Below are 15333 nucleotides of genomic sequence, written 5' to 3' on the forward strand. Positions count from 1 at the left end.
TAGCATTAAAGTACATAAAAGTTAAGTAGGTCAAAAGATGGATTCTCCTTGCTCTGATAGTAGGATGATCAGACTTTTAGGCCAACCACCAATAAGATCTGCATATAAATCAATAGCTTTACTACTATTATACCAAGAAATGATCATTTCTTTTCTCTTGCAGAGAACATCATGGGAATGCTATGCAGCCATCTGTCAAGGATAACAGTGGTAGCCATGGCTCTCCTATCAGTGGAAAATTAGAAGGCATCTTCTTCAGCTGCAGCACTGAATTCAATACTGGGAAACCACCCCAGGATTCACCTTACGGAAGATACAGGTTTGAGATTGCAGCAGAAAAACTTTTTAACCCCAATACTAACTTATACTTTGGGGACTTCTACTGTATGTACACTGCTTATCATTATGTGATTCTTGTTATTGCCCCTGTGGGATCACCAGGAGATGAATTTTGTAAGCAGCGCCTTCCTCAGCTAAATTCCAAGGATAATAAATTTTTGACCTGCACAGAAGAAGATGGGGTGCTGGTTTACCACCATGCCCAGGATGTCATTTTAGAAGTCATTTACACTGATCCTGTGGATCTTTCTCTGGGCACTGTAGCAGAAATCACTGGTCATCAGCTCATGAGTTTGTCTACTGCAAATGCAAAGAAAGATCCCAGCTGCAAAACCTGTAATATCAGTGTTGGACGTTAATGCCCACTTTTCTTATTCTTACTCAGTCCCTTTTCTTCCCTTAGGAGCATTGATCCTCTGTTGTCCATTCTTATCACCAGATGTTTTCCACTGAAGCATGCACATGCCGCTATCACCAAAAGCAAAGTGCCATTTTTCAAATTTCATTCAGAGCCGTTCTAGTGTTTCCTATTCCCTGCCCTTCCCGTTACTTTCAGTGATGAAAGTTCTCCTCTGACACTTTATTGCCTAGATGCTGCAATGTTTTTATTTTTCCTTTATGCCAAACATAACAAGACAATTATATAAATGCTTTAGCAAAATACAAAATAACAGCTTATAAATGGTGTTTAAATATGCATTCATTTTAATCTACTGAACAAATATTGGGATAACTCCAAACCGCATGAAAGGGTGTAATTGCAGCATGAGTTAAATCTTGAAGCCTAGAATTGTCAACACTTCCAACTTGTTGTTTGACAGTGTTATTTATGTTATTTATATTAGCTAACAGGAAACAACTATTGTGTTTCAACATAATAAATATAATAGAAAAATATTTTATTTGTATTGTTGTATAAAATATTTACAATCATATAGAATATATAGAGTTACATTTTAATAGCAATTGTATACATGTCATGAAACCATTTCCCTTATCAAAGATGTAGTTTGTAAACTTCAAATAGTTGTGTATCTGTCCTGTTACAAGTAGATGACTTCAATTAAACAAATTTATGAAGGACATCATTCTGATTCATAAAAGTTATAAAATACCAGGTAAATACAGAGAAAACAATAAGCCTCTGAAATACTCTACTTCTGAAAGTCAATATTCTTCCCACCCAAACTATATGAAAATGTGAATTTGTTCAACATCATGCTTAAACATTACAGAAAACAGAAATACAAACATGGCTGTTACAAGAGAGAAAATGTTGACCTCTTATTTTTACAAAGGCAAAATAATAAACGCATGTTTTAGTACAAAATAACACAAAACTATATGCACTAAAGTTGATGAAGCAAATAAAATATTTAGCTTTCTTTTCCAAGGTGTCAGCAATTTACAAATTTTGTGCAAGATGAAGAATACCTACAACTCATGAGAAAGCTTTGTGACTATACAAAGTACAGACTTTGGAACATTAAGAAAAATGCATATTCCCAATGGAAAAATAGTTATATACTCTTATAGTAAACAAAAAGATTAGCAATTATAACTATGATCACATTAGAATTATATACTGCAGACCACGAATCTATCCCAAAATACCTATTTTTAAATTTTAATACAATAGTTTACTTTAATATAAACATCTGTCATTATAGACAAAGTTAATTCACAAAGTACATGCTATCAGAATGAACTTTGGTAACCAGAAATGTAAAATCTCAAATAACAGGTAAAATCTGCTATTTTTATATAGAAATAAAAAATTAGCAGGGACACATTCTAGTATGCTTTACTGATAGCCTAGCAGACTTAAGGGACAAGGTAGATTTTTTTTTATCACTTAAAAATCTATTAGAAGTTTTAAATATATTAAATTCTTACTAGCCATATTCCTTCCTACATAAAAAGAAAAGTTTCTTTTCCTCCTTAGTGATTTTTTAAAAATCATGCTCTTTTCCACACTTTAACATAAGCAATTTTTGGACACAAAATAGACTTTTCCTAACAAGTGGCCCACTGAACAAGTATTATTTAGATTTCATAAAATATTAAGATGGTTTTTGAAATAATTATACTATGTGTTTTCTCCTTGGCATGGAGCAATTTTTCCAATTATATTGTTAGTATATTTCCCCCATTTAACTCTTCCATCCTCATTTATAATTACACTTGCCATCCCTTCTTAAAAACAGCTAATACTACCACTAAAGTGCTTTGATTCTCAGTATGTCAAAACTACTTAGCAAGAATGTCAGAGGTAAAGAAACTTGGCCTTATCCTGGTTGAAAGTGAGCACAAATATTTCCTGAACCTCAGATGGTTTTGGCCACATCTTGCTTGCTGATGAGGACCTCTAATAGTCTCAGTTTGGCTTTTATGTGCTTGTATTCATAGTACTCATCTGCCATCGGTATCCTATCTTCCTTTTGTGGACTTCTGCAAAACAGGAAAGACTATTAGCTCATAATAAATCAAGTCATTAAAAATCCTTTTATAATTTTTACATGAGAAAGTACAGGGTGGATGTTTCCACTTGGCTTTTGCATCATGTCTTTTTTACCTTCCCTTCCACCTTCACACTCTCCCTCTTTCATGTGTTATTGGATTTTTATATAATAGAGAATGTCATAGGTGTTTTGCAGATATATGATCCAGTGCTCAGACATATATCAATGGAGCAAGTAAAAAGGTCTGAGGAATAAAACAAAAACCACAACTCAAGGCATTCTGTAGTTATTCTACCATTACTCATGCCAAAGTCCCATACCTGTGCAGAATGTCCAGCCCTGACAGTCAGAATTGTTCAAAATTCAACCTAAAAAACTACATAAATTAAAAGAATGTATAAATTTATTGTTATAGGGGAAAAAAGCTCATTGGCTATCTTGTAAATATGAAATATTTCCAAGTTTTTTAAATTATAATACCTATCTCTGCCAATGTGTAGTAGAATCAAGGAGATGTTTATGGATTGAATTTATGGGAGTCTGAATTGCAGTGGTTCTCTTTGCACACTAATTCTAAGGCTACACATCTAAGCACAGTTTATACATCTGCATTCTAAGTACTATGTGTTCTTGCCATTTACTTTGAAGAATGTTTGGGTAACATCTGGAGTTAAAACCATTCCTTCCCACAAAAACATGTTGCCAGGATATGTTTTCTAAAGGGCAGTAATTGATTCAGGATCTTAGATGGCCCTTGTCTCCTTGGTTGATAAGATGACCAATTGCTTTTAGAACATTTTCACTCATGACTTTGAAATATAAGGGGTGGAAAACAGATGAAGTACCACAGTTGCTACTGAAAATAAACACTAATATTAGTATGGCTGAATATAGGTAAATCGCAAGCACTTGATGTTTTACCTATAGTTCCTTCTCTTTTCCTAGTACTGATAAAAGAAATATCTCTCACAAATAAAAAAAAATAGTGAAAGTATAAAGATTTCCTAAGAATGTAGTTACTACTTGTGACACACCACTATACATTGCCCTGGAATTTCTAGTACAGAACTCAGAAGAGTACACAAACCTAAAGACACGGTTTCTATTAAATATTGCCTAAGTTATTTAACAATTCCTTTGCCTCCATTCTGTATTATGGACCAACCTTTTATCTGGGAATTTAATACCACCTTAACTTGTATAAACATATATAAGTGAAGAAATGGTCTAATTTATAGGGAAACACTAGTAATCCATCATATAACTTTTCCCTGGTCCTGCATACTCCATTTTGGCTAATAAAGACGAGTGCATTGGCCAGAATGAAAAACTTTGCTAAGTATTTCCTGAAGCAGTTTTCCCATTATGTAAAACATGCTAATGTGCTTAATACAGTTCCTGGCTCAAAAATATTAATGTCATATCTATATGATTAATCCTCTTGCTTGGCAAATATTACCAAGAACATTTATAGTAACTTAAACTTTTTAGTACTCCATTTGCATGGTTATTTTACCATATGGATAGGATTAGGACTTCCTAATAAAATGTTTTAGGAGAAAAGATTAAGATCCATATTTCCTACCCATTTAACCCTTTGATTTTAGTTGTAATCTACTACCACTTTGGCATTTAGTTTAAGTGTATTACCACAAGAGGGCCTAAAATTTCAGTCAAATATAGGCATATCTGAAGTGGGATTAGGACTCAAAGGTGCAGTAGAGTACTATACATAGAACATCACTAACTTCTCTGTATATCAGAAGGCATGACAAGTACCACTCTCCAGTGGTAGTCCTCCATTAGGCAGGACTATTAGCATACTGGTGGGTTAGGGGGATTCTCAAACTTTTTAGACTCCTGGGTTCATATAGGTAAAAAAAATGTAAATGTAAAAGCTGTATGGAAATTCTGTAAAGGAAAAATAATGGAAATGAAAAAAGAAAACGAAAAATTATGTTTTATATTCTAAATTTAACAGCCACATAACATTTTTCAGTAGATTAGTTAACAACAGCAGAAAGGTAAATTTGGAGTCCAGGCAGAAAACAAAGTGGATTACATCTGTATTTGCTAAGTACAATAAGTTTCTGACTTAATAGGTCAAATCCTAGTACACAGCTCTGGAGGACTGAAATAGAGAAACTGCTAAGAGGTGAGTAGACCTCTTTCAGGGTGTTTTAGAAAATAGTCCCTTGTCCATTAGGTCAACCCTCAGTCTGCTGAAATGGAAGAAATCACGAGAGGCAGATATGTACATGGAGAGGAATATCAAGGGGCCAGTGTATCACTGACTCCCACCTCTGCCACCTTAATAACTTTGTGACTTTGGGAAAGTTACACCTTATTATTTTTAATACTGACATCCCACATGACAACTATACCTTCCCAAAGTATTCCAGGAAGTCCAGTCATTTCATTGTACAACCATGGAAACAGGCTGAGGATAGGCAAATGATTTTTCTTCTTTCTCTTACATAGATCAATAATCCTTAATCTCATGATATATGTACATACATACACACACATAATCCTTAATCTCATAATTATATATATATATGCATGCACATATATAATATATATATATATATATATATATATATATATATAGTACATATAAAAGTTATATATACATTGACAATATAGCCAAATTTAGAGGAAACTGATGGAGTGCACATGGAGACTTGGGTTGACAAAAATAGACAAATAGAGGATACAGCTAAACATTTATTTAAAGGATAGAGAGAATAGCTATGAACTTTTGACCAAATCCTGAAAATAAATAATTAAGGATAGATCCTGAAGTTTAAAAGATATATTTAAAGCAAAGGAAGAATTAATGAAGTGGGGAATAATTTGTGAAACTAATCAAGAACAAATAAATTATATGGGTTAAAAAACCAAATAGATTCCTTAAAGTTTTAGATAAATTCAATAATTATAAAGAGATTTATAAAGCAAAGTTAGGAATTTTTGGAATTCATCTTTATTTTTTTAAAGCCTTATGTCATACTTGATGGCTACAGCCTCCCATAAAACATACCTAATAATGGCACTATTAGAATGTTGCATTAGATCTCAGTCACTATTGAAATTATTTATATCTTTTATAAATTCACGTTCCTGCCCAAAACTCCAGCTCATTCTTAATGATAGTTCCCTAGGAAATACTTGCTTAAAAAAAATCTTTGCCCAACTTACCTTCCCGTTTGTTTAAAAAATTGTTCTTCAAATTCTCTTAAGGCTTTCCGAAGTCTCTTCTTGTCAGCCCTAGTTTCTCGGAGATGGTCAAGAAGTACAGGCCTATACCAAGTAAAATATGGATTTGCCATTACTAAACTCTGGCATAATTGAGACATCATAAAATGATTTATCTATGCAGCAAATCATACTATGATACAGAAGGGTTCTGCCTAAAAGTGTCTTTTGAATAAATATAGTACATGTAGAACCTAATCATAGGGAAGCACATAAGCAGAGAATGAAAACAATGTCATAGGAGAAGAGAAAGAACAAAAGGAGAAAGGAGAGGAGAAAAAAGGCAAGCTGACTGAGTGACTAAGTCCATTACAAAATGTGGTTAGGGTGAGGCACCTGTCTAGCTCAGTCAGTAGAGCATGTGACTCTTGATCTCAGGGTTGTAAATTCAAGCCCCGCATTGGGTGTAGAGATTACTTAAAAATAAAATCTTAAAAAAAAATTGAAGTGTGGTGAGGTTAATGACCATATGAATGGATGAGGGAAAAGGAGACATTTTAAAAGAATACTCATTGGTATTTGGTGATAGACTAGACTTAAGAGGCACAAGAGGAAGAGAGTTTAAAACAAGTTCCATCCTTAATGTAGAGTATGGGGAAAATGGCAAAAACCTTGGGAATGAAATTAGACCCAAAGTGAAGATAGAGTTACACTGAAAATTCTACTCACTTCATTCTACTAAGACAAAGCATATACTTTTAGAGCAGGAATTTTTATCTAGGGAACTTGTGCATGGTTTCAGAGACTGAACACCCTGAAATTATATATTGACATTAAAAAAATATTCTTAACACCCCTCAAAAGCTGCTTAAGAACCAAACAACCAACAAATAAATGAAGGAAAGGAAAGAGGAGAGAAAAAAGAAAGAAAACAAGAGCGGAAGGAAGATGGATTTTCTGCTTCCAAATGGGTTACTTCTCTGAGCCGAAGTTGTGGTACCAACTGATTCTACAAACACACTAAAATCCCAATTTACAACTTAGTCCTTAGTCTCACCTCATATATGTGGGTGGATTCCATACCTATCTTGAGGTATACACTCACCACACTGTAATACATGTTAAAGGAAATCTCATAATCTGGCCTATAACATACAAACCAAAGAAGGTGAAATGATGAAGAGAAATGCCAACTACTAAATAATGGTAATGATAACATTAATGATAATACTAATGAAAATACAAATAGCTCTGAAGGGCCATTAGGAGAAAAAGGGCAGCTCATTTACTGAAACCCAAGGTGATTCCCAGGCTAGAGAAACCATCTTATCTAAAGGCCCTGACAAATGTTGAACCACATGGGACCCCAATTCCTTTTGGTCTAGCATTTTCAAAAGCCAGCTCTGCTTCACACACTGCTGAGAATTAGACTGGTGCCAGAACCTGCTGAAAAGGTATGCAACTAGAGGAAATTGAACATTAACATTTTTGGCATCTTTAGGACCTTATTGAGAGTGTTGGTTCCTCATGGCTTTGTCTTCTCAATTCTCCAATAAAGAGAACAACCAGATTATGCTTTTAGGCTGCTCTCTGGTAGGTTGCATTTTTTAGAGAATCTAACAGCTCTTGTGAATTTTGTAGGCACATGTAAGGTATCTCAGACTATAAAGAGTTAAAAAGAAACTCCATATTTAAGATTCACACTCACATAGTGGCCTCATGTAAATTGGACATGGATAGGGCTGGTTGTTTGGTTTCTTTTTTTTCATCTGACAGCAGGACCCTAATAGGTTCCGTCTCATTAGAGAAGGTGAGGTGGTCGCCAATAGGCAGGTGAGATGCTGGATCTGGCAGAGAAGGTTGTTGGCTTCCCTGTGGACAGTCTTCATCAGAGTCTTCTTCCTCCTGCTTATCACAAGCAGAGTTAAATGAAATCACAAAAATGCTAAGTGACTCTTGAAGCAAAAACAGGAAGAGGAACCATAAATAGACACCATGAAAAGAGTAGGTGATCCCTGCACCACTGAAAACCCAGAAGGAAACAAACAAGAGTGACTCTTCCTCAGTTGCATCAAAAAACTTAGAGAAGTTAATGATCAAAGAAGCACCCCATCCCCACCCAATGCTGGGCTAAAATGCTCAGCAAGTTCGTCTTTTTGCTGGACCAAAGAAGGCACAGAATCTAGGATATGGTCCCATTCTTGGCTGCACTGCCTACTAGTTCCTCCCTTTCACTCAGACCTGGACCCCAGCTTCACAACAGTTACATGGGTTAGGATGAAATGGACTTCAGACACCATTTGTTATTCAGAAATACCCCAAATCAGATCCTGGTGTGGGCCACATTCAGATATAGAGGATAGTCAGAAAATTGACAAATTCAGGGAAGAGCTCTATGAAGGCCAAAGCAAAATGGAGTTACTCCTTAACCTGTTCTGCTAATACTTACCACAACCAAAAGAATTTTTTGCAAGGAAATCTGAAAATCATACCGCATTTTAAACCATGCTTCTTTAATGGGAACATTTTAGAGATTATGAATCACTATTGTGTTTGTCTTGAAAATTGTGAAATTATAAATGTAGTCCAGTATACTTAAATGTATATTTGTTAATGTTTATTCCTTTTTATACTGATATCTTGAGCAAGTGACTGTTTTAATATTAATGGAGTAGGATTTGTGGTGCCTTTCTAGTTCTGTATTCCCATAAGTCATTCTTTATTAAAAACAGTCTAGCTCAATTTTAGTAGCCATGTTTTCTATTGAAATAAATCTTATGTCTTATTCAGTGATGGTCAAATAGTACCAAAAACAAATGTTGCATTTGTATCAAGGAACATGTAGTCAATTTTCTTATTAAAGAAGAAAAATTAACACACGGAATAGAAAGACTCTGTGTGGTTTAGCTGTGTTGTAAATTAGATGATGAAATTGAAATTCATCAGTTGTTCTCCTCATCCAAGAAATTAAAGAAAATATTAAAACTGTCTTCAAAAATGCAATTGCTGGGCACGTGGGTGGCTCAGTTGATTAAGTGTCTAACTCTTGATTTCAACTCAGTTCATGTTCTCATGTTTTGTGAGTTTGAGCCCTACATTGGACTCTATGCTTACAGTGCAGAGCCTACTTGGGATTCTCTCTCTTCCCCTCTCTTACCACCCCTCCCATGTGTGCTCTCTCACAAAATAAACTAAAAAATGCAGTTGCTATATATTCCTGTTTCATAATAGTTTTAATTATCATCCACCTGTTAAGTATGATATTTGGCTCAAAGGAGACCACATTTCTACTGTGTGAAATAACAACTGACCTTTTTAGCAGCATATACTGCCAAGAAGGCTTCTTTATCACTGTCATAGTGCTGCCTCCCTACTTAAACAATACCAAGCACAAGTACAGGTTTCTAGTTAATGCAAGCATGCTGACTTACAATTGTTGGAATAAGGGAAGGTGTTGACAAGATTTGCTTGATAATTCTGTATCGGTCATAAAGAGGCTTTATGAGGTTCTTGTCTTGCTTAGCTACCTGAAAAACATGAAATTAATTATTGTTCCTTTCTCAGGCAAGAATGAAAGCATGTCAGTATTTTTAGCAGGCAAAAAAAAAAAAAAACAGTTTTGAAGCCTCAAAGTAAGGGATTAATAATACTATAATGCAACAGTAATTAGAAAAAGGGAAGACAATTATAAGATACTGTTTAAAGCACATGCCAATTTTCTTCCAGGAAAAGTTTCTTAAAGGATAGGTCCAAGTTTAGAAAGATGTTTTTAAGGCTTCTGAAGGAATCCTAAATATGTAATGGTAAGAAGCCTGTCATTTTACTTCTTCATTCTTAAAAAACAATATGTAGACCTATTGATTTTTCTTCTGAAACATGTATTTTTATGGATCTTCATGATTATATTCACAAACACAAACTTTGTACGGGTCTTCATCACAAGCTTGGAGTATATACTAGGTTACTGGCTAGCTCTGCCACAAACTATTTTTGATATGACAATTAACTTATTTGAATCCTTATCTTACCTGTACAATAAGGAGGTTGGAATTACAAAGTTCCTTCCAACTGAAAGATTTCATAAACTCTTGGTCCAAATATGTATTCTCCTAAGCACTATTTTTAACAGGTCACACTGTGCATAAAAATTTAAATAGCTTCCTATTTATCTATCAATCCTCTATTTACCTACCCACCACCACTATCATCCTTCTCTCCATCCAAAGTGACCATCCAAAATGACCAAACCTCTGCTTGCCTTGGTTTTCCTCCCTTCTGTGTATCCTACATTAATTTGCTATATGTTTACTACACACAATTTTTTCACTCTGGTCAGATGGTTCTCACTAAGTGACTAGCAGGAAGGAAACAGGAGAAATAGCACAGAGCAAATCACCCAGGTATCTTTTGTCAAAGTACACATACCCAAGGTGCTCTCTGGATCTCTGCCTTCCAGATCCCACAAAGGGATCCTGAAGGAAAAGAACATGGCTTAAGTATGTGTATTTTTCAAACTTCCTAGTTATTCACATGTTACCCTACCCCTGTCCCAGTTGAGAACCGTTCTGGCCCACATTTAGCTCCCTTTTCTCTGAACTTTTCTATCTGATTATCTGGGCCTTAACTATGTACTGTGTTTCAGATTTGTCTGCCCAAATGAGTTAGAAGTTTCTTGAGGACAAAAATTATATCAGATATTTTAAAAAATTATCACAGTACTCAACACATCCCCTTCCCTGCTATAAATATATCAACTCAGGTTTAAAAACAAAAGTACCCTAATTTTTAACAATCTTCATATAAATTCCATAGGCTATAACCTAAGAACTTTCATTTTCAGATAGATCACCTCTCTCTGTAGAAGCCATTTAAGTATTGGTTAAGTAACCACAAGACCCTTTCGTTTTCCAGCCTAATAATTTCTTAAATATTTTCTTAGTCATGATACATCTTGCCATGAAAAAAACAAACCTTTTATCTATCTTATGGGGTTTTAATAGGTAATAAAGAAAAAAATCTCAATCCGAGTTCAGAAAACATGAACAATGTTTTTTATTCAGTATCTCATTGGGACTTATATTTCATAGAAAGCAACTTCAGAAAAATGATGCATTTAACTATTATTAGCATCTCTGTACAGCAGTTTGATTTTTGTAATTTTATTTATTTTTACTAAATTCTTTGGATTCTAGAAAAGCTAAATTTTGTCCTAAAAGAGGAAAATAGTGACCAAAGAGCAGCTTAGGATGATAAATGCCATTATAGAAGAATATCGTCCAAAGATGCCAGATGAAAATCAGGGTCCATGTACAATGTATGCACTTATCTTTCACTCTGATTAGTTGATTTTACTCTTAGAATAATTACCAAAGTAATCCCTTGTATATGCTTTATATAGAAACTCCAAAAGTACACATAAAACATTAGCCGCAATAGTTACCTGCTTGGGGATGGGAGACCTCTAGAGCTAGCAGATGGAGTGGCAAAGAATCTATTTAATGTGTGGCCATTTGTATTTTCTTTTGAACTATGTGAGATAGTATTACCAATTTTAAAAATTGTTTTATTATTTAAAATGACAAGTAGGCAAAATAACTTGATGGGATCTTACTTTTTTGTGCCCTTTACTTTTAAGTTGCCCTCTCTGCAAGGTATAACAACCAGTGGGTATAACAACCTACTAATCACTATATTTTCATTTTTTAAAATAAAATGAGTTATATATATTTTTAAAAACCTGCTTTCCTCCTCAAAGATGCTGCAGTTAGTGAAGGGCCAGAAGTAACTGCCATTACTCATCTAGTTAGTAAGTTGTGCCATGCACTTGATACCACCTACAGTTCTGGGAAAGGGCAATAAAATGGGTATAACATGCCAGCACCAATTCAGGACTTTTACAAGAAATGGACATAAATAGGCACCACAGTCAGGGATGACTCATTCACTTACAGTGCTCAATTTGTGCCATGCACCTGATACCACCCTACAGTTCTGAGAAAGGGCAATAAACTGGGTATGATGTGCCAGCACCAATTCAAGATTTTCACAAGAAATGGACATAAATAGGCACCACAGTCATACCTAAGGGATGATTCATTCACTTACAGTGCTCAATGAATAGATACCCTGTGACCCAGAAGTTATTACCTCCAAAAATCATCTATAAATAAAAGAGGAAGAAAATTACCCTATAGCAGCATCTGAACTGACAAGGCAATGCTGTGGGATTTATCAGCTTTAGTATGGACTCTGACTAAACACCAAATGTAAAAATTTCATAAAGTTCTCTCTAGAAAAGAAATAATTCTTCATCTTGGAAATTTTAATATTTACAGTATTTTCAACAGTAAAGCAAGGACCCCAGATGAAAATAATCTGTCAATTTGAGTGTAAAGAAATAGAACCTAGTCAGATAATCTCAAGTGCTAATGAGTTCACTGAGGATCCAGGAATAATATAGCTACTGTGGAAATTTGCAATCCTCCCTTGGCTGCTTCTGTGGTTTTTGGACTCTCCTGTAGGAACCACCTGATAGCTGACTAGCCACTATCAGTTTTGGTATTTTAACTCCCCCCCCCCCCAGAAACAATACTACAGCTTTAGATATTGAGAGCTACATATTCCACTACAGATGCTTTCTATTTAAAGGGCCTCACTTTAGCCTACTGCAGAGATGCTAGCTTTATCTGAAGGGGCTTCTGACACTTATTATACAGTTTAACAGATACTTCATTTAAAATAATAGAAATAAATTGCCATTTAAGCAAAGATAACTTCCAAAGAACTCAAATATGTTTCTCTGATCTTTAGACTCTCTGTTCATGTGCCTATTAGACTTAGACGTAGGGTGACCAACCATCCCCGTTTTTCCAGGATGGGGCATTTTGAAAGACGTGAAATTTTTAGCATCCAGGAAAATCCAAGGAAACCAGGGATGGTTGGTCACTGTATTCCTCAAAAATATTAAAGTGAACGTGTTAAAAACAGAACCTCTTAATTTTTCACTCATCCTGAGTCTGTTCCTTCTGTAGTTTTCCCTATCTCAGTAAATGGACCTGTCACCATCTTAGATTCTTCCTTTCCTTCCCTCCTACCATCCAATGATTCAGCACATCCTTTTGATTATACATCCAAAATATACTTTGTCTATTTCTTTCCATCCCCAAGGCTTTCATGCTAGTCCAAACCACCCATTTCATCTTTCTCTATCCAGAATTTTCCCCTGTGATTTGTTCTCCATGCAGGAATAACAAAGATCTTTTAGGGGCACCTGGGTGGCTCAGTCCGTTAAGTGTTCAACTTCAGCTCAGGTCATGATCTCGCAGTTCATGAGTTCGAGCCCCCCATCGGGCTCTGTGCTGATAGCTGAGACTGGAGCCTGCTTCAGATTCTGTCACACACACACACACACACACACACACACACACACACACACCCCTCTCTGCCCTTCCCCTGCTCTTTCTCTCTCTCTCAAGAATAAATATTTTTAAAAATTTCAGAAGTATCTTTTAAATGTAAATCACACCATATCACTTTCCTGCTTTCAACGACTCAACAGTTTTCCAATACTTTAGGTAGTAACTTAAAAGGTACTATGTCAGGGGTCCCAGTCTGACTTTTTAACATCTCATGCCGTCCTGTGCTCTAGCCCTCAGACCCAGAATTCTAAGTACACACAATCTTTTCCCTCAAGGCCTTCATATTGGCAGTTCCATCTGCCTAAAATGATTTTTGCTGCTCTCTTTGCCTGCTGATTCTTCATTAAATGTCACCTATTGGCCTTCCTAGTCACATTATATAAAGTAGAAAGCATACCCATTATTTTCTATTCTGTTTAATTCTTTGCACACTACTTATCAAAATCTTTAATAATTTTACTTATTGAGCTGTTTATTTGTTGTTGTATCCAAATTTTCAGAAGTACATGAGTTTCATGAGGGCAGTAACCCTCATAGCTTCTCTATCTTATTATATCCAATATGTATCATACCTCACAACACATTGTTGTGCCTATTATGGCACTCAAATATTTTTGCAAATTAATGATTGCCCACCAGTCACCAGGCATCTTTCCTTATTGTCACAATAATTACGTAAGTAGGTATTACCTGTATTTTATAGATGAGTAAATTGATTCTCAGAGAACTAATTCACTTACTAAGTATACATGGCTAGAAAGTGGCTTATTGAAGCATTGAGTCCTGATCTAAGTCTACTCTACCAATCCTAACTCATCCCTCACTGCCCTAATCAAGTAGAACATAGAATTAAGTGTGTGTGTGTGTGTGTGTGTGTGTGTGTGTGTGTGTGTGTGTTACCCACTTATCCGCTGGCTATCATAAAAATCCAGAATCTTTGGTGGGGTGGAATTAGTTGGCCAAGTGGATAAAAACCTATTCACTTCTTACAACATAGAATTGTTTTTTTTTTTTTAATCTAAAAGTATTTCATAAAAATAGAGGTGGCCAAAGGCCCATTTCTGCTTGTACATCACAAGTCTCCATGTAAAGAACAAGTCCAGGGGCATATGGTGAGCCTTTTGGGATTTGGCATATGTTGTCACCTATGATTAAGACCATATAATTTGCAATATAACAGGTAAAATTACCATCATTATCGATAATACTTGATTCCAAAGTTAAATATGTTAGTTCATTCATTCATCTGTCCATTCATTCAGCAAACATTTATTCAATACCTACTATGTACAGACACTGTAGGATCATGAGCTACAAATAGCTATTCTACTCAAGAGGTCTAAAGTATAAAATGAGAGATAGAAAATGTCATACAGCATAGTTAGGGCTATGATATGCAAGCTACAACTCTTATTCAAGAAATTAAAGGCAATCATACCACTTTTAGAGTTGATACAGAAAGGACTACAAGGAAGTTTCCTGGTCATAAATGAAATGTAAGCATAGATGTGCAGGATGAGAAGATGTGCAGGATGTGAAATCTTTCACAAAGATTTCAAAACTAAGATGTCTAAAGACTTCAGTCTAAAGACTAAAACTGAGGTCTTTAGACATCTTTTTACCTAACACTCTCTTAAAAAGCCTACCTATCTATCTTATAAGATACTAAACCATTTTCCTTACTATGTATACCTCATCCCAGCTGCATTATTTTTTAAATAAAATATATGGTAAAATGGGATTGTAATACTAGTCTTGGGTTAATTTGCTAATTTATTAGGGGAATAATGGAGAAAGTAGATATGATACACCCTAATATCTTTGCTATCTGCTTCCTACCAGCATGCAATAGTATAACTTCCAGAATAACATTCTGGAATTAAGTGGCAACACCTATAGGTCATGGTCAATAACTT

General features: G+C 35.1%; 2 protein-coding genes across 8 annotated transcripts in view; one reads left to right on the forward strand and one right to left on the reverse strand.

Moving 5' to 3' along the window:
- Positions 1-1422, forward strand: part of PHYHIPL (phytanoyl-CoA 2-hydroxylase interacting protein like) — an 88012-nt gene extending 86590 nt beyond the window's left edge. For 2 of the 3 annotated variants that reach the window (XM_045437465.1, XM_045437464.1), the window contains exon 5: positions 164-811. In XM_045437465.1, coding sequence (XP_045293421.1) covers positions 164-698 — 535 coding nt within the window. In that variant the 3' untranslated portion in view covers positions 699-811. Of the gene's footprint in view, positions 1-163 lie in introns of all 3 variants that reach the window. The other variant, XM_045437463.1, reaches the window with a different exon arrangement.
- Positions 1218-15333, reverse strand: part of FAM13C (family with sequence similarity 13 member C) — a 162111-nt gene continuing 147995 nt past the window's right edge. For 2 of the 5 annotated variants that reach the window (XM_045437460.1, XM_045437458.1), the window contains 4 exons: positions 9431-9526; positions 7708-7904; positions 6003-6104; positions 1218-2790 (listed from right to left, as the gene is read on the reverse strand). In XM_045437460.1, coding sequence (XP_045293416.1) covers positions 2667-2790; positions 6003-6104; positions 7708-7904; positions 9431-9526 — 519 coding nt within the window. In that variant the 3' untranslated portion in view covers positions 1218-2666. Of the gene's footprint in view, positions 2791-6002; positions 6105-7502; positions 7908-9430; positions 9527-15333 lie in introns of those variants that run through there. The other 3 variants (XM_045437461.1, XM_045437457.1, XM_045437459.1) reach the window with 2 other exon arrangements.

This window comes from Leopardus geoffroyi, chromosome D2, assembly GCF_018350155.1.
Source record: "Leopardus geoffroyi isolate Oge1 chromosome D2, O.geoffroyi_Oge1_pat1.0, whole genome shotgun sequence".
NCBI lineage: Eukaryota > Metazoa > Chordata > Mammalia > Carnivora > Felidae > Leopardus > Leopardus geoffroyi.